Here is a 23,505-nt window from a genome sequence, read left to right on the forward strand (position 1 = left end):
ATGAATGATCCAATTTACACCTGCCATTAAATACAGAAAGAGGATGCGCCAAGATGTGTACAGATAGACACCAAAAACAGACTTTGCAATATACTTATTTTTATGTTTCTTGGGTGTATAGGTCAAATCATTCAGGTTCTACTTTTATCTTTAAGCTCTGACACAAGCTTTGACTTGTTGAGCAAAGCCAGAAACGCATTACGAGAATCAGCTTCCGGCTCCATGTGCGTGGATTAACACCTGCGCTTAAGCATCTGAGGCCCTCCAACCAAGACAAAATCCAGATGCATCTTCTGGCTGCTTTGGGATTTCGTCTGTGTCAGGTGTTAATGGGAACGTTGTTATTACAACCGCTGAAAATACACAGCCTCCGCCGTCTCTAATTATCCACACAACACTCAAACAGCCTTTAGTTAATGAGATCTGAAAACATCACTCGTCTGAAATCTTCAAACGACTTCCGCGATTCTTTGTCTGAGGGCTTCTAATGTGCTGCGGTGGCCATTAGCATCAGCCCCCCGCAGTAGAAGTTTCTAAGTAATCCCCGGTGTGGATGGAGCAACGTACATGTATAGTATAGCGGGCAAAACGTGGGACTCTAGATGGTTATCGTTGAAGGCTGGTTCATCTCCAAGAACATGATGTTGCGGCTCTCTGACAGCGTCAGGCCTCAGTGAGGTTTTCGTTACTGATTACGACAGCCATCACTTATTATTTTCCAGTCCAGTACAGTCAGACAGGCCGGAGGGGGAATAACAGCCTCGTCTGATAGTTTAACATGACTAACAGAACGCTTTACATGCTTTCCTGCTGTTGATTCTTTTGGCTGTTTCTTCATTATTTTAAGATTAAAACTAAACAGAGGTTATGAAAATGTCCTCAGTTTATCATTGTCTTTCCTTCTCCTCTTTGTCTCACTCTTTCCCTCCTGCTGCGCGCACACGCACACACACACACACACACACACGCACATACACACACACACACACACACACACCCTGACCACTGACTCATCAAACCATGAAGAAGGGCCGACTTCATCCTCAGTCAAAGCCTAGTTATAATTCATGCATAGGGCTAGGTGGCACACACAAACACACACACTCTCTCTGTCATCTCCTAACACACACACACTCACACGGTCACGCCTGTGTGTTTGCTGGCTTTGCGGCTAAATGACATTAGTTCCACAGAGAGAACATGGCGTGTAGGAGGCAACCTGATCCTCCGTCCTTTTCTTCCTCCCTCACAAAGGAACAGTTTCATTCTCTGTTAGGGACACACATCAAACAGCGCGCTCAGGTCAAACTCTGTGCGTGTGTGCACATATTGTACATATATGTATACTTTATGTAGAGTACACAAATGCCCCCCCCTCACACACACACACGTTACATAAAGGTAGTGTAATGTGGCGAGGTAACAGGATCTCTCGTGACTTTTTAACAAAGAATGTGTTGATAACAACACACAGTTTCTGCATTTGTGCGTGTGAACATCATTCAGACCTGAAAAATATCAAAGGGTTAGTCCATCTACATTACAAAATATTTTATCATTTGCCACTTGATATCTACCAAAGTTTTGGTTTTGTTTGCCCTCATTTTGAGATAAGATTCCTGCTTCCAGCCCAATAAAATAGAGGTGATATAACAAGTGCCTTTCCAGAAACAGTTTCCATGTTACTCTGGAGAACAGATAACGGTTCTCAGAGGACTTAGTTCTTCTTTCGACCTACTTCTGAAGAAATAGTGCCCATGAAAACTGTTGACATTGTGTATTACATGGACACCGTTTCTGAGAATAAAAAAAAAAGATGTCGCTGAAAATATAATTTTCTAATGGTGTGAGCACCACAAAGAAAATTCCCCTTCACCTCCATTGTATTGGGGTGGAAGCAGAAAACCTCTGGACATCAAAGTCGGATAAATACCACAAGAGGTAAATGGGAAACATGTTTTCTTTACGGCTGTCAAAGTTAACGCAAATTCGGCACAAATTTCTTTAACGCATTAACGCAACTTGCGATTTTTAGGTTGTATCATATGAAACTAAAAAAAACTAAGGAATCCATTGGTACCAACCATGTCATACTAGCTTGTCGCAAAGGAAGATAAATAACGCTCCAAACTTACACAAAATTTTGGCGAGGAAAAACTGGCATGGCCATTTTCAAAGGGGTCCCTTGACCTCTGACTTCAAGATATGTGAATGAAAATTGGTTCTCTGGGTACCCACGAGTCTCCCCTTTACAGACATGCCCACTTTATGATAATCACATGCAGTTTGGGGCAAGTCATAGTCAAGTCAGCACACCGACACACTTACAGCTGTTGTTGTCTGTTGGGCTCGAGTTTGCCATGTTATGATTTGAGCATATTTTTTATGCTAAATGCACAACCTGTGAGGGTTTATGGTCAATATCTGTCATTGTTTTGTGTTGTTAATTGATTTCCAATAATAAATATATACATACATTTGCATAAAGCAAGCATATTTGTCCACTCCCATGTTGATAAGAGTATTAAATACTTGACAAATCTCCCTTTAAGATGCATTTTGAACGATAAAAAATACGTGATTAATTTGTGATTAATCACGATTAAATATTTGAATCGATTGACAGCCCAAATTGTTCTTGTAATTTAGGTTAATATGTTGGAAAATGTGTTCACACGTGTTTCTTTGCAGCTTTACAAAGGTCATATGAAGCACGTGTAGAATACACATTGGGCAAAAAAAAAGTTAGTTAAATCAAACGATGAATGATAAATGAGACGAAGTGGCCTGCGGAGTGCAACAAAAGTCCACTCTTTGTGTTTCTCTGTGGCAAACCTCGACCGCGCAAGTTAGCAGCGGCGAGCCGCCGTTGTGTGTATGTGTGGGAAGGTGGACTCCTCAAAGCCGAGCCCCACTGCCACGCCATAACTCACTGTCAGTCAGCAGCGTTTAGGATGAAGGAGAGGAGGTGTGTGTGTGTTCGTGTGTGTGTGTGTGTGTTCATGTGTGTGTTAGGTTGGGGTGATTAGCTCAACTTTAACCTCCGCACTCTTTTGATGTTTTATAGAGAAGAGAGCCCGGTGAGATTGAGAGGGCCTCCGTGTCTTCTACTGTGTGACAGGTTATAATGGAGTACACACAGGCACACACACACTTTTGAACACACAAACACAGTCTTGACATCGTCTTGACCCTGGAATGTGGGAGAGGAATGCGAGGCGGTATCAGTTTAGGAGATCAGATTCTTGCCATGATCAAACGTCCTGTGTGTGTGTGTGTGACCGTGTGTGTGTGTGTGTGTTGTCCTGCCAGCTTCTTTCATGACATCATCACACAGGCTTTCCTCCTAACAATGGCGCATAAAGCTTTTTTTTTTCGGTTTGAGAGGAAGATCGCAACATCAATCTTTCCCTGCCTTCTCTGACCAGCAGCATAAGTCTTCCCGAGAGCGGCGACGACGATATGATTTATCAAACTGGACCGTGACGGCGAATACAAACCCGTGTGATAAACACAGATTGAAAGGATGGGAGCATGGGAGCTGTAAACCGGCGCTAATGTATTCCAAACAAAATCTTGTTTGAGCTAGTTCTCCTACACGCACTCACATAAACACACACACACACACACACACACACACACACACAGCTGCTACCTATCAGCACCTCAGTCCCTCCAAAGCCAGTAGCTGTTCCACTGTTTTGACTGTAACACTTCCTCTTCTTTCATTGCTTTTCTCTTTCCCCTCAGTGTGTGTGTTAACGAGGAAGAGAGAGATCTGTCATCTTTGTTATGTTTTGTTTCTGTTCCACCTGTGCTAAGCTCCAGCTGCCATGTTTGGCGTTTCATGTTTCAGGTAACACACACACACACACACACTAAGCTAAGGTAAGCTAAGCTAAGCATGGAGGGCAGAACTCAATGTACCTTTTTTTTTTTTCAAAAATGTGTGTTTGTGTGTGTGTGTGGCCAGAGCATTGGCATGAGGGAGGACGTCTGGGTGAGATTTTAATTAAAGTTTGAGACAAAGAGGTCATAAGCCATACACCCCCTCCTCTACACACACACACACACCTTATACACACACACACACAATGAACTGTTTTCTCTCTCCCCCCTCCTCTCTCTCATTCCATCCCCACAGCTTGATGACTTTTCCATGAAAGGCTTTTTCATTAATCCTACCTCAGGGAACCGGTGCTCTCCAACCTCACACACACACACACAAAACACACTCGCATGCACAACACACACATAGACCTCCCTCTACGGGTCACTTTGATGTATCAACGCACTTGCAGACTAAACACAAAATTAGGTTCCAGTTCTTTATGCCCCCTAAAATGCAACATATACAAAGGCACACACACACACACACACACACAACACACACACAACACACACACAGAGGCCATTAATTAGTGTGTGCAAATAAACAGTAGTAAGGGAAAGGGAAGCTGTAAAAAAACAACCACAGTCTTTTGGTCTCTGTGTATTTTATTTCCCCCGACCGGTGTTCGCTTCTGCATTTGTGTGTGTGTGTGTGTGTGTGTGTGTGTTCGTTTGAGGTGTTTCAACATCAGTTGCAGTGGAACTGTGTTGCCTTACCTTCGATCTTGAGGCCTAAAAATACATTTCCGGCTTTTGTTAAGCACAGTATGCCTCTCTATATGCACTGCAAAAAATAATGTGTGTGATGTGAATGCATCCCCGCCTCCTAAAAAAACACACATTCACAACTTCATCCCTTTTGCACATTCCTGATGTCTGTCTGTCAAGGTGTGTGTGCGTATGTGTGAATCTCTACCTGAGTGTGTCTCTCTCACTGTCTACGTGCCATAGTGTGTGTGTGTGTGTGTGTGTGTGTGTGTGTGTGTGTGTGTGTGTGTGTGTGATATCTGATGTCAGCTGTCACATCCCAGTCGGTCTGGGCCCATAATAAGAGACAATAATAACAACTCATTAAAACTGAGGGCAGGAACTGTGGAGCTCATCGGCTCATCAAATTAACCTTTGAACACTTCATACACACATACCACAAGCACACACTGGCGTGCGCTCACACTCACACACACACGCACACACACATACACACACACACTAGAGCTACCTGTTTTTCTCCCACAGTTAGTGACTACCCAATCTTTCTCTCTGTCTTTTTGTCTCCCTCCATCTCCCCCCACCTCTCAGCCAGTGGGTGTGTCAACAGGGGATTGGTCCTTTCTGCTGGGTAATTGATGAATTATATGCAATATGCAAATGAGGCGCCATTAATCTCCTGACTGACAGCTTCGTTTATGGGGCCTTAATGACGGCTGGATTAGATTCTAATTAAAATCTGCTCAAAGACACCCCACGCTAGGAAGCTGCTGCTGCTGCTGCTAGTCTATCTCTCCCTCTTTTTTTTTTACTCATTCCCACCTTTTCTCACTCTTCTCGGACTCTCCCTTTATCCTCTCATCTTCTCCTTTCACTTTACATCTTTCCCTCCATCTCCGTTTTCATCATTATTGTTCTGTTACTTTTGCTCTCTTTTTCCCTCCACTCTGTCTTTTAATGTCGCACACACACACACACACTTCACAGACACACACTCGCCCACAGACTCATGTTATCCAATGTCAGGCTGCTATGAAAGGAGATGAGCTGCGCTGGTTGTCATTAAGCCTGATGTGGCCCGTGTCATTTCCCCTGTCAGGACATTCACACCGTTTAGTCAGAGCCAAAGTGATGTCTGACAGCTTTTCACATACCTCCTCCAAGGATTGATTGAGCATGCCCGGCTCAATCAAACCATGTGAATCCGCTTGCAGTCGCAGCCTTTATTGAGGAAATTTGTGACATGGCGGGAATAAAAAAAGGGGGGTGAATGAATGACCCGATGAGGAAAGGACGGAGAGGGAAGGAGGAGAGCAAACACATTTAATAAGCAAACAAATGAATGAGTAAGCTGAACAGTAATGAGGCGCTTTATTGATGCCATAGGGAAACTCCTTTTTTGCTTGCTCGTATCCACGGGGAGGTCAGATTTGCTGTACAGCAGCCTTCCTGGAGCTGCTCAGGTTTCAGTGTTTTGCTTGTTGACGCTTCAGCAGGATCAGAGGTTTACAGACTGAAGGGCAGTTTCTCTAACCAGGCCACCCATCTCAGTCTCAGCGTGATAAACTGAGGGAGCATTGAGTGTTATACTCCCTAATGACTAATGTTAACTTGTGTTTTCTGCCTGCAGTTCGAGGCCGGGACGACCGCCCAAGAGGCTGCAGAGTGTGACAGAGGGCGGGACGCACCACATGCTGTCCCACAGCGGTCTGATGCACGCTGGGATCATACCTCCTGCAGGTGACCACCCAGGACTCACCACGCACATACACTACATATGTAAGCTACCCATGTGCACACGTGTACTGTAGATGCAATATCACACTGGCACAGGCACATTTTCTCACCAATTACAATGTAATTTTGTTGTTTTGTTAGATTTAACTATTTCTTTTTCCTATTTTCCATGATTGATGGGCAAAACTATAACCTTAAAATTTGACAGATTCCCAATTTTTTACCTCTTGTATTTTTTTTATTTCCTCCATGATTTCTTGCTCCACAATAACCACAGAGTCACAAAAATAGTCCCAATCAGGCTCTCTACCGTCCGTACAGTAACTGCTACCCTCACTCTGCATATCAATAAGGAAACTACAGACATCAATGTTCTGAATCGCACAGAAGTTCATCTGCTGAACTGATGTTACAGCAGACTGGTGAAAAATAAATACGTTTGTCTCCAATCAAAGAATCAACATACTTTTACAGGCAAACCTCATCCATAATGATGATCAGTCAGTGACACAACGGAGCCTGTGGTCTAACCACATGTACTGAGGAGAACAAGGAAATGGGAAAGTAGATCAAAATGTTCCATGTGTGGACTTGTTTTTGCAGTTGCTGACACGTACAGGGCCTGCTCGAGCTCTTTTGGTGCCCTATAGGCAAAATTTGGATTTGGAGGGGTTCAACCCCCCAGAACCTTAACCCTAGCCCCGTAAACTGCAACACACATCAGACATCACAATGGTATATAGACAAAAATTAAGATTTTTATTTTCTCAAATATCTGTATTTATTATTATATAAATAAACAACTGATCCCTGATATTGTTGGCTTAAAAGTGTTTAGTCAGTCTCACTCCAATTTACACTTTTATTAACAACTAAGTCGGACAGATGAAAAGTGTGAGAAAGAGAGTTACAGGGGTGAAAAGTGTATTTTTTTCTTTCTTTCCTTCTTTCTTTATTTGTTCATTTGTTACCTCAATGCAAAAAAATGAGGAAGGGCGCCCACCAGCATTTAAAAAAAAAAAAAAATTATTTAAAAATGTTTAGAGGGCGACCAGCCCCCCCCAGAAGGTGGCACCCTAGGCGACCGCCTATATGGCCTATGCTTTAAGCCGGTCCTGGACACGTATGTAGTTATGTATAGTATTTCAATGCAAAATGTGGAAATATTCAAATTAATTGATCAAAATAAATTGAAGAACCAAATGATTACAAAAAAGAGATATTTTAAAGAGAAATAATCAGTACAACAAAAAATATTTGACTCTTTTGACTTTGACTTTTGATAAATGCATTTTTTAAATTAAATGTATAATAGATAACTATGCTATTTGGGAGACAACATACAAAACTTGATAATATGGTAAAAGACTTCAGTCATTTGGCATAATGCCAGTGTATTCAGTATCAAAGACCCATTAAAAGGAGAAAGCCTCTCTGACCCTCTAAATCCCCCTTTTGGTTTCTCATAAGGTCAATGTTTGTAATTCTTCAGAACTGTACAGAAGTCACAGTGGAAATCCCTCTTTTGGCTCCTTGAGCTGCAGTAAACAGTGAATTAGTGACACATTGTTGCTCCGGCCCTCAGAGGAGCTGTTGGCAAAGTTCAAATTTTGTTCTCTATTTCAGCTGTCGGAAAAGTGAAAGCAATGACCTGGCAGCCAGCTGAGTTCCTCCCGTCGGTTTATTAAAGAAAAGAGCAGGTTGCTCACGCAGTATAGACACAGGACGGGGCGGTTTTCTACTTTTCCTGCAGACCTCCGTAATGACACATTTTACCCATCATCAATAGTGTGAGGAGGCGGGGTTCTGGGAGGCGACCTGCGTGTTGATTAATAAAATTAGCATACACGCTGCTGACACGCGAGAAATAACTCATAACTTGCAAGTTGGCATTTTTTTCTTTTACTTCTAAGTACACAAAGTAAAGTTGAGTAAGATTCATAATCTTTAGGCCTCTGAAACCTATTTCACAACTTTTAAAACTTTTAATTTCCTTAAAAATCTCTTGTTTAAAAACACAAACAGGAATTCAAATTCAAAAAATAATAATGATTAAAAGAAATAAATCATTTGTGACTGTAACATTTCCCATTCTTCTTGTGTAAAGGACACTCAAGCCCATTGATTGTCTCGTCAAGTATGAAATTAAGTTAGGATAATTAAAGTATTTTTAATGAAGTGGCAGGTGAAAAGATGAGCATTTTATTTGTCAGTCTGTTTTATATTTTTCAAGAGTCTTAGCCCACTGCCTGCTTAAAGCCATAGCGCTGCTTGTTCTTGTGACAAACAGTTGTGTGTTTGAGTCCTTATTGTGGTGTGTGTGTGTGTGTGTGTGTGTGTGTGTGTGTGTGTGCAGCGCAGAGAAAGGGAGAGAAGTAATTGTTGGCACCTCACCGCTCTCAAAGTTGCCCTTGGCTTTGTGTGCTCTTCACTGCAACCTGATCTTTTCATTCCCCGCCTCAAAAGAAGCCATTTTCTGTTAGCTCCGCTTCCTCTCACTGTTCAAAGGTGCTTGAGTGTGTGTGTACGTGTGTGTGTTGTGCATGCGTGAGTGTTCAAGAGCATCTTTCTCAGTGGGAAAAGAGTCTTTTTCCACCAAAGGAGAGGGCACGGCGGCAATGTCAGCGCTACTGATTAGAGTCGGCCACATGAGAGGGGAGAAAGAGACGGAAGAGAGGGAGGACATTTGAGCGTAAAAGGCAGGGAGAATCTTTGATGTCATCCTCCTTAGTCCCTTTCTCTCGCCTCGTGCGCTCACACACACACAAACACAGACGCGCGCGCAACACGGTGGCTTATGTCCCGCTGTGATGCTGACATTTGAAAAGGTAAAGTAAGGAGAGGGGATGGGAGGAGGGCAGGGAAGAGAGGGAGAGAAGATGAGAAGAAAAGGAACAATTTGTTTTGGTCGTCTACGTCTTGGACAGACGGACTGTTCACCTTTTTATGAAACCATTGTGTAAGAAAGAAAAAAACACTCAGTTTGTTGCAAATGTTTATCCATGTATCCAAGATCAGGAAATTAAGACTTATGGTTTGTTTGCATTTCCCCCGTCGTGTTTGCACAGTAGTCCAACTTTAATAATTCACAGTGTTTGTCTGTATTAGTGCGAGAGATATTTCATTTTCTCCGGCATAAGACAGAGTTTTAAAGGTCGATCTGTGGGTCAAACTACCTTCTGAGGTTCAAGACGCAACTGAAAATATGGCTCAGCCCTCCCTGCCACATTCTCTCCATTTCGTATTACCCAAAAGTGCACAACCCCTATTAAAAGGTTTCTTAGCTTAATGCTTCTAATTCATACTGATGAAGAAGTACTTTCTGGCTAAAAGGTGGAGCTGCTGAGTGTCGTCCTGTGTGCTGTGCCGTGGGATGTGATGTCCCTGTGTGGGAGAGATGAATGTCTCGGCTTGTTCCTATCACCGCTGATTCCCTGGCAGACTAAATGGCCGGTGCAGCGGTGCAGTCAGGATGAATGGCTGGCCTCTGTCTTCCCATGACAACCTCCTGCCTACCCACTGCTCTAATCCTCCACCGGGGCCATTGATCTGGCTCTTATTGATTCTTCTTCTTTTCCTTCTGCCCTTCTTTTTTTCTTCCTCTCTCTATATCTGTCTCCCTCTCAGATCTGTCTGCCCTGGCCAAGAAGATCAAGCTAGAGGCGATGGCCAGTTACCACAGCAACCAGCAACATGGCGGGCCAAACGGAGAGAACGGTGACCACAACCACGGACTGGGTGAGTGTCATCCATTTGTCCATCCACACACACACACAAACTAGCATCACGAAATGTTTAATTGCGGTCGTATAACACATCGCACGGTTGTTGTCTGTACACATCCGAGATGCCAAGTCAATACGACTTGAGCAGCTGTGTTTATGCGCGGCTGCTGAACCAAGCTGATTAAAACCAGGATGTGACATCACCTCGGCTGCCGGTGCGTTTCCTCTGAGAGACGCTGAATGAAAAACAAACTGCAGCAGCAGCGATGAGTCAGATGAAATTAGAAATAGACATCTGGGTCAGGTAATCCAAACCATCACAACATAAGAAGCATGAGGAGATATATTTTTATCACCAGTTTTGTAGTTTTTTATTTCCATTTTTTTAATGATAAATGCCTGTAAGGGTGAATATTTCCTTCAGCTTGGATTTGTTTACATACTTGTGGGATTCAAGGAGATTCAGGAAACGTATGATGAAAAACAACCCCCAAAATGTTACCGGCAAATCATTAGCACATATTAGTCATCACATCAAGAGAGCGTAGACCCAAACCAGCTCTGTTAGTCATGCTCAACATGGCATCAGTCTGTCATATTGAGTAACAGTAGTTTAGGGTTTACTGGAAGAAGCCTTTGATTTTCAGAGTTAAGTAAGCAGTGTGTTCTCATCCCGCTGGCTACATGTGCAGGTGTAATATTTAGTCATATGATATTAAAAATAGTTCTCTTTACCGCACTGGTCGCCTGCTTTGCAGTGAAGGAGAGCAGCCGGCTAAAGTGGAGCACCGGTGGACGAGAGCAAGCGCACCGGGATGATAGAGAGATGAATAAGATGAGAGGCTGAAGCCAAATCAATAGTCTTCTCTCTAATTCACTATCCTGAATGCAAACGACAAATGCTGGACAATCGATGGTGGAACGGACACGCGCACGCGAACACACACACGCGAACACACGCACACACACACACACACACACACACACACACACACACACAGAAACAAATGGGACGCACCGCCCCCACTGTTATCGACAGGTTAAAGCGACATCAGTGTGTTTAGACAGATGACAGGGCTTATGGGGGTCTGTGTGGAATACGCGATCAACCTGGGACGCGTACACACACACTTAACATGAGGCGCGTATACTGCAAGGCTTTATAGGACAGAAATGAAAAGGAAGATATTGTCATTGTGTTTTTCAGAAGTTAGAAGGAGACAGAACTAAAATCACAGTATGTTTAAGTCGAGTATCAGGGCCGACATAGGCATAGGACATATAAGAGGTCACCTAGGGTGACACCTTTTAAAAAAAAAAAAAAAAAAATGCTGGTGGGCGCCCTTCCTCATTTTTCTGCATTGAGGTAACAAATGAACAAATACAGAAAGAAAGAAAGAAATACACTTTTCACCCCAGTAACTCTCTTTTTCACACTTTTTCATCTGCCCGGCTGCACTTATTTGTTAATAAAAAATCTGTACAGCATGCGACACCCTCGGTCCTTAAACCCTCTATTCAAATAAGGAAAAACTATAGAAAAAATGATAGATGGATTGTAAACATAGTATATGGATCTATGTTAGAGTGCCTACTAGCTTTTAATTATGCATTCATGTGCACAATACGGCTACCCCAAATATACAGCGTTTGTAGGTGCGGTTTGAGGCATAGGCCATATAGGCAGTCGCCTAGGACGCCACCCCCTGGGGGGGGGGCGCTGGTCGCCCTCTAAAAAAAATAATTAAATAAACAAATTTAAAAAAAAAGAAGTAAAATATGCTGGTGGGTGCCCATCCTCACTTTATCAATTTCTCACAATTTTTTTTACAAAAGGCTTCGTAATTCATAGAATGTAGTCATAGTTCATGTGGACATTTCTGTATTCGGTCAGAGCAAGTGAATCGAGTGACCGTTATTGAAAATCATGTGGTATAATAGCGGGTATAACAAAGCTCGAAAGCCATCTAAGGGGTGTAAGAGGTGTGATGGAGGTGTCAAACAAACACAGGACTTTCACCCAGGAGACCGCTGTTTGTGCCGCGTGTGAAACCAAAAGTAAAAGTTGACTTTGCGCTTTTTACGTAACGTGACGCTTGTACCGTAAATTAAGTACACTAAGGGCGGTAGTTATTTATTCACGCTAGTTACTGTTGTTAAGTTACGTCGGTACGTTATTATTTTAACACAAACCATGATCTTTTTTCTAACCTTGAACCAAGTAGTTTTTGTTTCACAACGTTAACCACATGAGGCTGATATGAAACGTATCAATGAAACGTTTTTTTGGTGTAGAAATGTCGACACTGAACATATCCCGTGGTTTGCAGAAACGTACAATGCCTTCATTTTTTCTGACGACTGGGTTGGTATAATTAGTTCATATATTACATTCTAATCTAACAAATCTATAACTCTTAGAATCTGCAAATATGTTTAATACATGTCTAATATCTTTTCTAATACATCTCTCTTGTGTTGTTTCTTTCACATAACTAAGACTTATAGAAGAGTAAAAAATAGGCTGCGTCAAATTATTCCAAGTGAAGTACATGAGGGGGTCCCCGGTATATTCTCTATCTTGTCAGGGGGAACCTCTGGATTAGGGCACCAAAAGAGCTAGAGCCGGCCCTGCAGAGTCCTTTTTGTTTTTGGCTTTGACTGTGCGTGTAGTAAATCTTTTTCTCTACCCGTGTCTGTAAACACTCCCAGTCTTAAGCATTGTTTACCATTGTATACACTCAGTTACAACTGCCAGCATCTGTGCGCAGTTAGGTGGCATGGTTACCACCAGCCATTATAAACCTGTAAAGCCTAATCACTGTTAATGATAGAGTCAAGTGGAAACACACACACACACACACACACACACACACAGCGCAGTCATACATACACACATGAGAAGGATGTGTTTTTTCCATACCGCCACCCACGGCCTTATGGGAAGGGTAGGCCCCTACCAGAGCTTTAACCACTACAAAGGCAATCTCAGATTACACACACGCACACACTCACAAATGCTGAGTGTGACACCTTATGGGCAGGGGAAGAGCGGGGAGCAGCCATTTCTGCATTTAACAAGATCTTCTGGGAAATTTACAGTAACTGTTTGTTTACAGTAATGGTTTGTTTGGATAAACATAAGAGAGGCACTTTGACTTTTGATGTTTTTTAATGAAACATAAGAGAGAGTGATGGGAGGGCAGAGAAAGTGAAGAGAGAGAGAGAGAGAGGGGGGAAGAAGAAGAAGAAGAAGGAGAGTGAAAATTAAATTATAGAGGTGGAAGGGGTGGAGTTGGAGGGGAGGAGAGGGTGACAAAAAAGTGGAGCGCTGGTTTCCAACCAAGGCTTAATATTTGGAGTTGGCTGCTAGTTGATTGTCGGAGCATCTGGTTGTTTAGCTCCATTCAGACAGATCTTTTGTTTGGATTGGTTTCTGCTCTGGGCAAGTGAGAGACTAATCTGCCAAATGCACAAAGCACTGCACATATGTCCGGCGAGCCCGACTCATAAAGTCAACGCCTCACTCTTTATTTCTTACTTTGCCTTTTCTTTCTCTTTCTTTTTTCTCTCTTTCTTTCTATCCTTTCCCTCCGTTGTTTTATTTCATCCCTCCTCGTTGGATAGCCCTTTTTTTTGTTGCTTCCATGCACTCGTTCTATTATTTGTGACAATTGTGCGGAATAGAGTCCAAGATTTTTTCCTTTGTGTTTATAATTACCCAGCGTGCATTGCTGGCCCAGAACCAGGACTGCCATCAGCTTCTTTTGTTCCACTTCCTCCCTGTGTTTCTTTTGTTTTTGTTTTTCCTTTTATTAAATGATAAATATTTATGTCATTTTCTCCCCCCCCCCCAACAGGATTGTTTGTTTCATGAATAGAGGGACTGCAACAACCCACTAGGGTGCTGTTGAGAGGAAGGATTTTCTTGAAAGATAGTGGATGCTTGTCGTAACGAGAGGAGCGCGAACAACAGATTGGCCAAGATAATAAGAGTTTGGTTTGAAACCGCTGAAAACATGTTGGGTTATCGTCAAGAACACCGGGGCACTGGAAGAAAAGTTAGACACTTTTTATTTATTCCAGAGAAGGCTGTGTTTGTTTTCTTGCAGGTGACACTCACGAAAAGCATTTAAAGCATCACATAAACATATTTAGACCACTGTTTGTAATGAGCAGGCCGAGTGTTTCTCCGTCATATCCTCTTCCACCTCCCTCCACTTTTCTCCTGCTCTTTTTCCACACTCGACATCTCTAAACCACATGCACACATATTTTCGAGTCGTGGTTTAGAAGCAGAGCAGTCATCCAGGTAATATTGACATCACAGAAGAATGACATTGGTGTCCAGTTTCAACCCTGTCATCAGAGGACCGGAGACGCTGTGGGCATTCAGTTCAGTACACAGCACAGGACTGAGCAGAGCCTTTAAAGCAGCAGTGGGTAGAATTGGAGCATATATGAGTAAAAAAGTATTTTTTATAAAATGGTCACTATATCCTGACAGTAGTGCATGAGACAGGTAATCCGAAAAAAAATCATGTACCTCTGTGTCCTCCGGTGCTCCTAATGGCATCTGCAAGATTTCACAGACTGGAGGAAAACAACCAATCAGAGCCGAGCTGGAGCCTTGTTGTCTCTGAGCAGCTGTCAATCACTCGCAAACTCCGATCAGACGGTCAAGCTATATTCAGCGCTATTATGGATTTTTTGCCCAATGATGCCAAAAATATTCTGCCTGCTGCCACTTTAAGTTGTGATGGATAAATACAACTGAAGCGAAAATTAAAGAAGAAGGAGTCGAGACCTGTTTCATTTTGCTTCGATGTCCTTTAAACAGAGCTGCTGGTCTGACCTTCTATGAGAAGCAACAGACTCTACTGTACTCTCCCTGCTTCAATACTTCTCTTATCTATTATATCTTATTCTATTCTCCCCCACCAGTTCTGGATCAGTTGCCCTTCATGATGATGTCACATCCTCTGATCCCTGCCAGCCTGGCCCCGGCCTCCGTTTCCATGGCGATGGGCCAGATGAACCGACTGAGCACGCTGGCCAGCATGGCCAACGTGGCGCAGCTCCACGCCAAGCCCCCTGCCAGGGCTCCCACCTCCGTCATTAAGGTGAACTCAGCGGCTCGTCAGCCCGGTGGATCTGACCACCAGCCAGAGTCCATGTGACACCTGGGAGCTCATGACATGAAATGATATGAGTTGTATTTACATAGAAGTATTGTTTCAATTTAAAATGGGATATTTGGAAAACAAAAGACATTTACAACATCAACAGACATATTTTCTATCCCTTGAACTCAAGATCTTTTGATCATTTACATGCATTTGAATTAGGTTTCTATTTCTGTCATCCAATGGTTAGTATGGCTAAAAAATGCTAATTGTCTACCGGTGGATATCCAAGTTCTGGATCACTACCAGAATGTAATCAGTTGTTCTTTGGATTAAGGCCAATCCCATATCTATTTATAAATATTTGAGATGTCCTGCGTACAAACAGAAACCCCGACCTTCTTTGCCAAGTTGGTCACTTTGCTTAAAAACAGTCCGAGTGGTTTCACTCTTAAGACTAATTAAAGGAGGTTTTGAAGGATGTTTTTTGCCAAAAATTTCATATTGTAGGCGTCAGTCCTCACAAAGTCTTACGTTAGCCAACACCATGTCCTCGTCAGTAGCAGGAAGTGCTGTCTCCGGCCATAATTTTAACGATGCAGACCATTGTTTGTCAAACACTGGGCTGAGTCCCAAAGACAGTTTACGAGGCTTATTGAAATGAGCGTCAAATTTTCCTCTTAACACCAAAGAATACCATATTATGTTTCCAAGCTTTTCCAACAATGTCATTTTGTTTTGACTACAGGTGATTTGTGGATAACTCTATTCTGCCGTGTTTTATGGTTTCTTTATTTGTATGTTTTGTAATTTATAAACCATAATCTTCATATTATTTTGTCACTTTAATAACATTTGTTGTTGTTTGGTAGGAGCGAGTGCGTGACAGCCCCTCCCCTTCTCCCTCAATGGAGGAAGCTCAGATGTCATCCAATCACAGCAGCAGTGTGTCCAGTTCACCGTCTCACACAGAACGCACTGCAGAAACCACACGTACGTACTTACCTGTGACAAAGTATTCTCACAACAATGAAGGATGCTGTAGCTGTAACAATACCAGTGAGGAATTTATTAGTTATTATATTTGTGAGTTTTGACTTTTTACGTTTTCGTTTCAGACCCACATGATGACGGCCTGTCATCAAGTCACAATGTGTTGGGACACTCACCTGGTGTGGTGCATGGGGCCAGAGAGACAGATGGGACCTCAGTGGAGTACAGCAAGGAGAACAAGAGGGGCCACACTGACAGAGGTAAGATTCATTGCTATGTTTGTATAGCTTGGGTCAGCATTGGATCTGGTTATTGGACCAGTGTGTATGATTTAGGGAGATTTATAGAGAGAAATGGAATATAATATTCATAACTATGTTTTCATTATGTGTATATTCAGCTGAAACTAAGAATCGTTGTGTTTTCGTTAGCTTAGAATGAGCCCTTCATATCTACATAGGGAACGTGTCCTCACCACTGAGTCCCCAATTTCTACAGTAGCCCAGAATGGACAAACCAAACACTGGTTCTAGCGGGAGCCTTTTGCCTTTTTTATGTTGCCTGAAGGCCACCGTAGTTCTCTGACACACATGGAAAGGGAGAGGAGAGCGTAGCGGATATTCAGTTAGCTGCAATCTGCAACCTCGCCGCTAGATGCCGCTAAATCCACACCGCTACTTTAAGCAGAACTCTGCTTTTTTAGCAAATTTAAATGTAACTTTTAACTTGTATTTAGATGTCTTTAGTCATACCGATGGGATTTTTCCATTGGATTTGGATTATTGAATGAAAATATGCTCTGTGGCAAACGCAAGTTTATGATATTTACACATTTTGTTCAGCAAGATAATCTCCACAAATGAACACCACTTTATGATTTTTGAAGTGTGAATGCAAGCGCCAGAATTAAAAAGCTAATGTTAGGCTATAAATGAACTACACCACAGAGTATACACAACGAGGCTGTAAAGGCGGACGAGTTGGTGTGATGACGTTTAGTAGTCTCCTTTAGCCACTTGTTAGCAACCGCCTTTTTAAAGACACAAAAAGGCTTGAAAATTCTTTAAAAAAGTGGGATGTTTACTATTTTATGTCGTAGAACAAAACGTTAAAATCTCTTAAACTTGTGTTAACCACAGACCTTATTTCCAGCATCTAACTAAAAACCCATTAAAAAAAACCCATTGACTTCCAGACGAGGGAACCGGAAGCGCTGATGCTAACTAATTTCTGTGTTTTAGGACTCAATCCTGTACCACTCTATTGTCTTACATCTAAACATCTCAATTTGCTCAACAACCGTTCATCCGATTGACTTCACACTTGGCGGGTTTATTGCTGAGGACCCAAGGAAGTGCAGTGCAGTGTCAAGTGCACCCTCTTGAGATCTACGGGACATAGAACTGCATGCTGGGTACAGCTTGCTCTCCGTCGATGTTTGTATGAGCTTTTGCACCCAAATTACATGTATACTCTAGCATTGGGCATGCAACTTTGTCATGGCAGGTGTATTGCTCATGACCCAAGGGAGCGCAGTGTCGAGTGTGAGGCTGTTTTAATGAGCGGTTATCGAGAAAAGCTGCAAGCAGCAACGCCGGAGGCCTGGCAATCGGTCCGTTCTGAATAGGCACGTTTTGAATGAGCACTGCATTAGTTACTCAAATTTGCTGAATGACAATGTCAAAGGTCAAGTTCTTTTTCTGTTCTCTGAGAATTTCTTGTTACAGTCATTAATCATTTAATGATTATCATAATGAGTAATGATTATTTCTCAGACAAATCAATTGCCTCTAGACAAAGTCTGTCAATACGGTACAACAAGGACTCAGTTTCCATCCAATCCATCCATCTGAATCATCATTTACACTCTGAGGATTTAAACACTTGTGGCAAGTGTGTGATGGTTTATTTAACACTATTTATTTTAAAAGAGAAATGGTTTCTAACAGTTTCACAAGAAAGAAATATCTCAGTAACAGGTCGATAAGGATTCACCGTCTCGCCCCTTCTTACCTCCTTCTCTCCTCCTTGCCGTCGGTGCCCCCCCCCTCCCGGCTTCCCGCGGAGTGCAAAGACAAATAATTCTGCAAAACAGGGCTCCATTAGACCAGGAAGCAGTGTTACATTAGCGAGCCATTTGCCGGGCCGCGGCCTAACGAGCCAGGCGGCCTCCCGCGCTCTCAGCTGGACCTCATCTGCATAACGACCGCCTCCCTGTCGTTAGGGCCCGCGTTGCCACGGCGCTGCAACGTCAGTTGTTTGGTTCTCTCTGTCAGGGAGGTTTGCATTAGCTTAATGAGGACTGCTCAAGGACAAACAGTCAGCAGAAATCTACAGCGAGAGAGAGAGGGAGAGGAACTGAGAGTTTGTATGTGTGTGCACGCGCCTGTGTAAATGTATTCAAATACTGAATCACATTATTCAGTAATCGAATCTAAAAATCACAAAGGCCTCCCAGGTAAGGTTTCAGATGCTGTCAGGTATCTGTGAACATATTGACGAAGCAGTGATGGCACCGGCGACGTGAATGCCATGCATCACACATCGCATTTATGCAATTGATTTTCAATTGATTTTACTGCATGCAAATGAAACACATGTACATTTGGCGGATTGCAAGCTTTTGTATTCGACCTACAACATCACAAGATAGGTTTATCGTGGATTGAACGGAGTTTCAAAGAGCACTTCAGCGCTGTCATTCTGTCAATCCATTGTATGATAATCTCTGAGTGTGTGTATGCGAGACAGTTTTGGCTGTGTGTGCTGTTTCAGTAGTCTTTGAACAACGTATCCATGCAGCAAAGATCAGAGGCCATCCCTGACACCTCACTCCCATTAACCAAACATCAGCAGAATTTTATTCTCTGTCTGTCTCTCTCCTCCTCTTTCTCCCTCCCTCCCTCCTGTTCTCTTCCGCTGACTGGCAGTCTTCACGTGGTGAAGTTCATTAGCCCTGGGGACGGTGGGAGAGGAATAAGAGAGGGGGGGAAAAGAGAGATGAAGTTGGGAGAAAAGAGAAAAACAGACAGTGACCTTGGTTAGGGAGATGGGTAAATGATCAAACGAGCTGGCAGCCGTGTGTGTGTGAGTATTTATGCCAAACGCGTGTGTGTGTGTGTGTGTGTGAGTGTGAGGTAAAGTAGGCGTAAAACAGTAACTCAATAAAGGATCAGTCACATCCAAGGAGCCTGGGGAGCCCACGCTGCTGACTGCGCACTTCAGCGGCTACAAATGTGTGTGTATGTGTGTGTGTGTGTGTGTGTGTGTGTCTGTATGTGAGCCACGGGAGTGTAGTTGGATGCCCTCCGCTGAGCTCGCCAGCACCTGCTAATTACCTTTCTCTACAGAGCAATGCTTTTAGCAAGAAAGAGGGAGAAAGAGGAGGAGGAGGAGGGGGGGGTATTGCTTCTCATCTGTGAAACACCTTGAATGTGACAGTTGCCAAGACGTGAGGCCGAGGCGGAGTAGGGGAGGTGGGTGGATTTGGAGCAGAAGATGCTGTGGTCAGCTAAGTGGAGAAAACACTGTCATTTGTCACAGACAGAGAAAAGTGCCAGATATCGCGTCGCACGTTCACACCCGTCTCCGCTCCAGTAACCGCCGGACTCCCAGGACGTCTTCGTCCTCAGTGGCTCGGATGACGGCGAACGCAGAAAGTGAGCAACTGCCTGATGTGGGGGGGCAAAAAATGCAGAAAATGGCTAATCTTCATCTCCCCTACTGTCACGAATCGGGAACACGCAGTTCTCAGGTTTACAAACAGATGGCCATCCATAATGCAGCTTCTTAGCTGTTTTTATGGGAGATGTCAAGCTGTGATGCATTATCAATAGGCAGAGTGCCATCTAATAAAGGGTAACCACATTTTCAGAACTCCAAACCAGGACTTCTGCGTATGTGTACACGCACACAGGAATTAGTGTAAACACCTATTCACTGTTGGGCTTGATATGCTTGCAAGACATTAAGTCAATTTATTACTAATTTATAAATTATATAAATTTGCATTCAGCCTATATTTACATATTGTTGCTGGAATGATGATCTGTTTGCAGGTTCGAGACAAACATGGCACCTGAATGCTTGGAAGCAATATATTAAACAGGAAAGCATTTGTATGTTGGTGGTGCTAGTGTGAACTGCTCACCTTCACCAAAATTCATACATTTTATTCCTATGGTCTAAGACAGTCCAAACAATATTATTAAACATGAACAACTCTCTCCCAAATCCAAAAACTAGAGTGCTTAAACTCAACTTTGTGATGTCATAGGGTATAAAGTGAGGAACTCCATAGACAATGAATGGGGAGAGATGTTATAGATGACACTGAGCGCACCCAGGGGAATGATCTGAGTATATGGGAACATTTTCTGTTTCACAACTGACTACACTAAAATAGAATAAAGTTCATCTGGGTATAAAAAAGAAAAACATTCTGTGGGTCCACAAAATCAGTCTCCCATTCATTGTCTATGGAGCAGCTCCAGACTTTATACCCAATGACATCACAAGTTTGAGACTTACTTCTATCTGGTTTCTGGCTTTGAGAGAGAGTAGCTCATGTTCATACATATTGAGTGAACTTTCCATGGGAATAACATATTAGAATTCTGAATTTAGGTGGCGTTCCCCTTTAATTTACATAGCACTTTTCAAAACAACACTTTTAAAGTCCTTTACAGGAGGCAATAAAAAGAAATTTCTATAGCTCTTGTTCATGCTGAAGTTGAATGCACTGATTGCAGGTTGCTTTGCACAAAAGCATCTGTCAGATGAATGTAATGTAAGAGTAGTAAGAGTAGTAGAAAGAGTAGGCAATGTATAATAACAAATGTGCAAAATGTGAAAACCACAAAATCTTAATTTAAGATGACTTTTAGAAATGTGTAATTATTTGGCAGACTTCGTGAGAGGATTTGTTGAGGAGCAGTCAGTTGCATCTGTAGTCACTACAAATGCACTTTACACTTACATTTAAAACTCTCAAAATATAAATTTTAAAGGTGTCCTCATTTCAGAAAAGAAAGTATAGTCACTATTGTATATCACTGCTGTAGGGGTGTATAAGTGTATAAGGGCTTAGAACATGATCATAGAAGTATATAATGGCCATTTCCATGCTCTATTATTTCTCATAAGTGTGCATATGCATCCATTTTTGAGTTGATACCATTTGTTACACAGATTTGGTGCTAAATTTAACAATTTTTTTTACCACTCAAGAATTGATCAAAATCATCAAAAATTCGTCCAAAATACCACATTGAGGAACTTGAGGAACAACATAGAAAAAAGCCATGCTGTGATTTGTTATCAAAAACTTTTGGCATTTGGAGATTTGCAATTTTTTGGTGATTTGCTTGCGAGCACTTGTGTTGTGTAAACTGCACAGAAACCCCTTATTGTCAATCTACATAGGAAAGCCATCCATCCTCTGAATGTCCTAGGTCTCTAGTTTGTGGTTGTACAATTTCATGGGGCTGTGATTATCCTAGAGGTCAGCACAGGTCATTTTATACAGTGAGGTAACGTTTAAAAAAATGGTCTCACTTTATGAAATGGCTGCTATGGGGACTAATATCATCAGTCGTGAATACATTGGGCTCCCTAAATTTGGAGCGTAACTGAGCCTCCTTCCCGACAAGATAGCATGATATGGTTGTCACTAATAGATTACTTGTGTTTTCAAGTTATCATATGATATCTGTACCTTCACTCTAGCTCTAAAACTGAACCACAACAGCCTCTGAAAGACCGTAAAGTCGGTCGGGATCGTGGATCTCAGGGGGTTAAATGATAAGGCTGAGGAGTATTCTTTATTTTTCTTATTGTCAACAAACCCCAAGAAAGACCAAAACAAACAATACTTTCTGACTTTCCTACCCCGCTGCTCAACCCCAAGCCTGTTCCTACTGAAGACAACAATCTTTAAAAACAGGTCAATACTTGTTAGTAGGATCAATTCATTGTTGGTGTTTTCATGGCAAGAAAAATATGGAATGTGTCTGTGAAAGTAAAGTAAAATAAACTGTAAGCCTTTTGTGCGGAACTGATTCAACTGACTAGAGATCTAAATGTCTCTGTGGCCCTCCAGATACCAGCTCCTTGGCCACTCAGACAACCAGGGAGAGCTGTGATCGACAAGTCTACCAGAAACCCCCATCGGGCTGCGAGAGGGTATCTTACCCCGCAGGACAGAAGCTCCCAGCAGGTCTCCACCACGCTCCCTTCATCTTCCCGGAAGGCTTGTCCTCCATAGAGACCCTGCTCACGAACATCCAGGTGAGGCTCTGCCGGGGCTTTATTATTATTATGCTCCGAGATGAATAGGAAGGGAGATGAGCCACTCTCTGGGATTTCCTGAAATGGTAAATAGCAGACGAGGCAGACATTTAAGATGTGCAGTAATTGGGATGGGCGTGTGCTGACCTGCTTCTCAGATTTTACATGTCTTTGTTATAGCAGAGTCACAATGAAAGAAAGCACTCACTGGCTGGGTTTTCACAGGAACCTCATCCGACTCTGATAGCATGTAGTTAAAAGATCAGCGTTTACTTTCATGAGGTTAAAACCAAATGTATTTATTTATTTTTATTTTCCTGCCTGAGTAAATCCAGGAATTATTCACCTGAGTGAAACATCAGACCAAAACATTCCCCGAGCAAGAGCCGAATTATTTGTGATCTCTTTACTTTTACAGTGAGGTGGTTTACATGCTCTTTTTATATTAACTGTGGCTCATTTTAAATGATCTTAAAGGTCTTATTGCTAACATTTTATGTAGACGAATTATTTAAAAAATATTATGACTGTGAATTATTCATTTTAAAAAGTTTGGCAGGTCCAAAATGAATGTTTTGTTTATCTGTGGAAGTTATCTGACGTTGGATTCTCACTTCTGACACGGCTTGTGAGCCAATAGTAGCCATGTGGTATCTCTGTGTCGTCAGTTAGTGTGGAAAAAACAGATAAATGGCCGAGATTGACGGTGAGTGCCTGGCAACCACTTGTTGTGAGGTGAATGCAATGGAACGGGGAGAATGCGACATCTATTGGCTGAATTTTATCAATTGCAACTTTAAAAGCTGAAGTAGGCGAGATTGGAGCAAATATGATTAAAAAAAAGTTATTTTTATAAAACGGTCGCTATATCCTGACAGTAGTACATGAAACAGGTAACCTGAAAAAAATCATGTGCCTCTGTGTCCTCCGGTGCTCCTAACGGCATCTGCAAGGTTTCACAGACCGGAGGAAAACAAGCAGTAAGAGCTGATCTGAGGTCTGCTGTCCATGAGAGCTGGCTGTCAATCACTCGTGAA

The 23,505-nt window shown here is 42.5% G+C and overlaps 1 protein-coding gene and 1 long non-coding RNA gene across 8 annotated transcripts in view; one reads left to right on the forward strand and one right to left on the reverse strand.

Annotated features, from left to right (window-relative positions):
* dachc (dachshund c) overlaps positions 1–23,505 on the forward strand; it is a 30,507-nt gene that overhangs the window by 2,656 nt on the left and 4,346 nt on the right. For 5 of the 7 annotated variants that reach the window (XM_037783178.1, XM_037783180.1, XM_037783175.1 and 2 more), the window contains exons 2-7: positions 6,230–6,378; positions 9,964–10,074; positions 15,006–15,184; positions 16,060–16,180; positions 16,306–16,440; positions 22,281–22,468. In XM_037783178.1, the coding sequence (XP_037639106.1) occupies positions 6,230–6,378; positions 9,964–10,074; positions 15,006–15,184; positions 16,060–16,180; positions 16,306–16,440; positions 22,281–22,468 (883 nt within the window). The remainder of the gene's footprint in view (positions 1–6,229; positions 6,379–9,963; positions 10,075–15,005; positions 15,185–16,059; positions 16,181–16,305; positions 16,441–22,280; positions 22,469–23,505) is intronic. The other 2 variants (XM_037783179.1, XM_037783181.1) reach the window with 1 other exon arrangement.
* On the reverse strand, positions 14,119–14,665 carry LOC119496103. Its single transcript, XR_005208633.1, has 2 exons — positions 14,608–14,665; positions 14,119–14,487 (listed from the first exon to the last, which is right to left on the reverse strand). It is a non-coding gene; the product is annotated as an uncharacterized LOC119496103 (long non-coding RNA).

Source organism: Sebastes umbrosus, chromosome 10, assembly GCF_015220745.1.
Source record: "Sebastes umbrosus isolate fSebUmb1 chromosome 10, fSebUmb1.pri, whole genome shotgun sequence".
Taxonomy (NCBI): Eukaryota; Metazoa; Chordata; class Actinopteri; order Perciformes; family Sebastidae; genus Sebastes; species Sebastes umbrosus.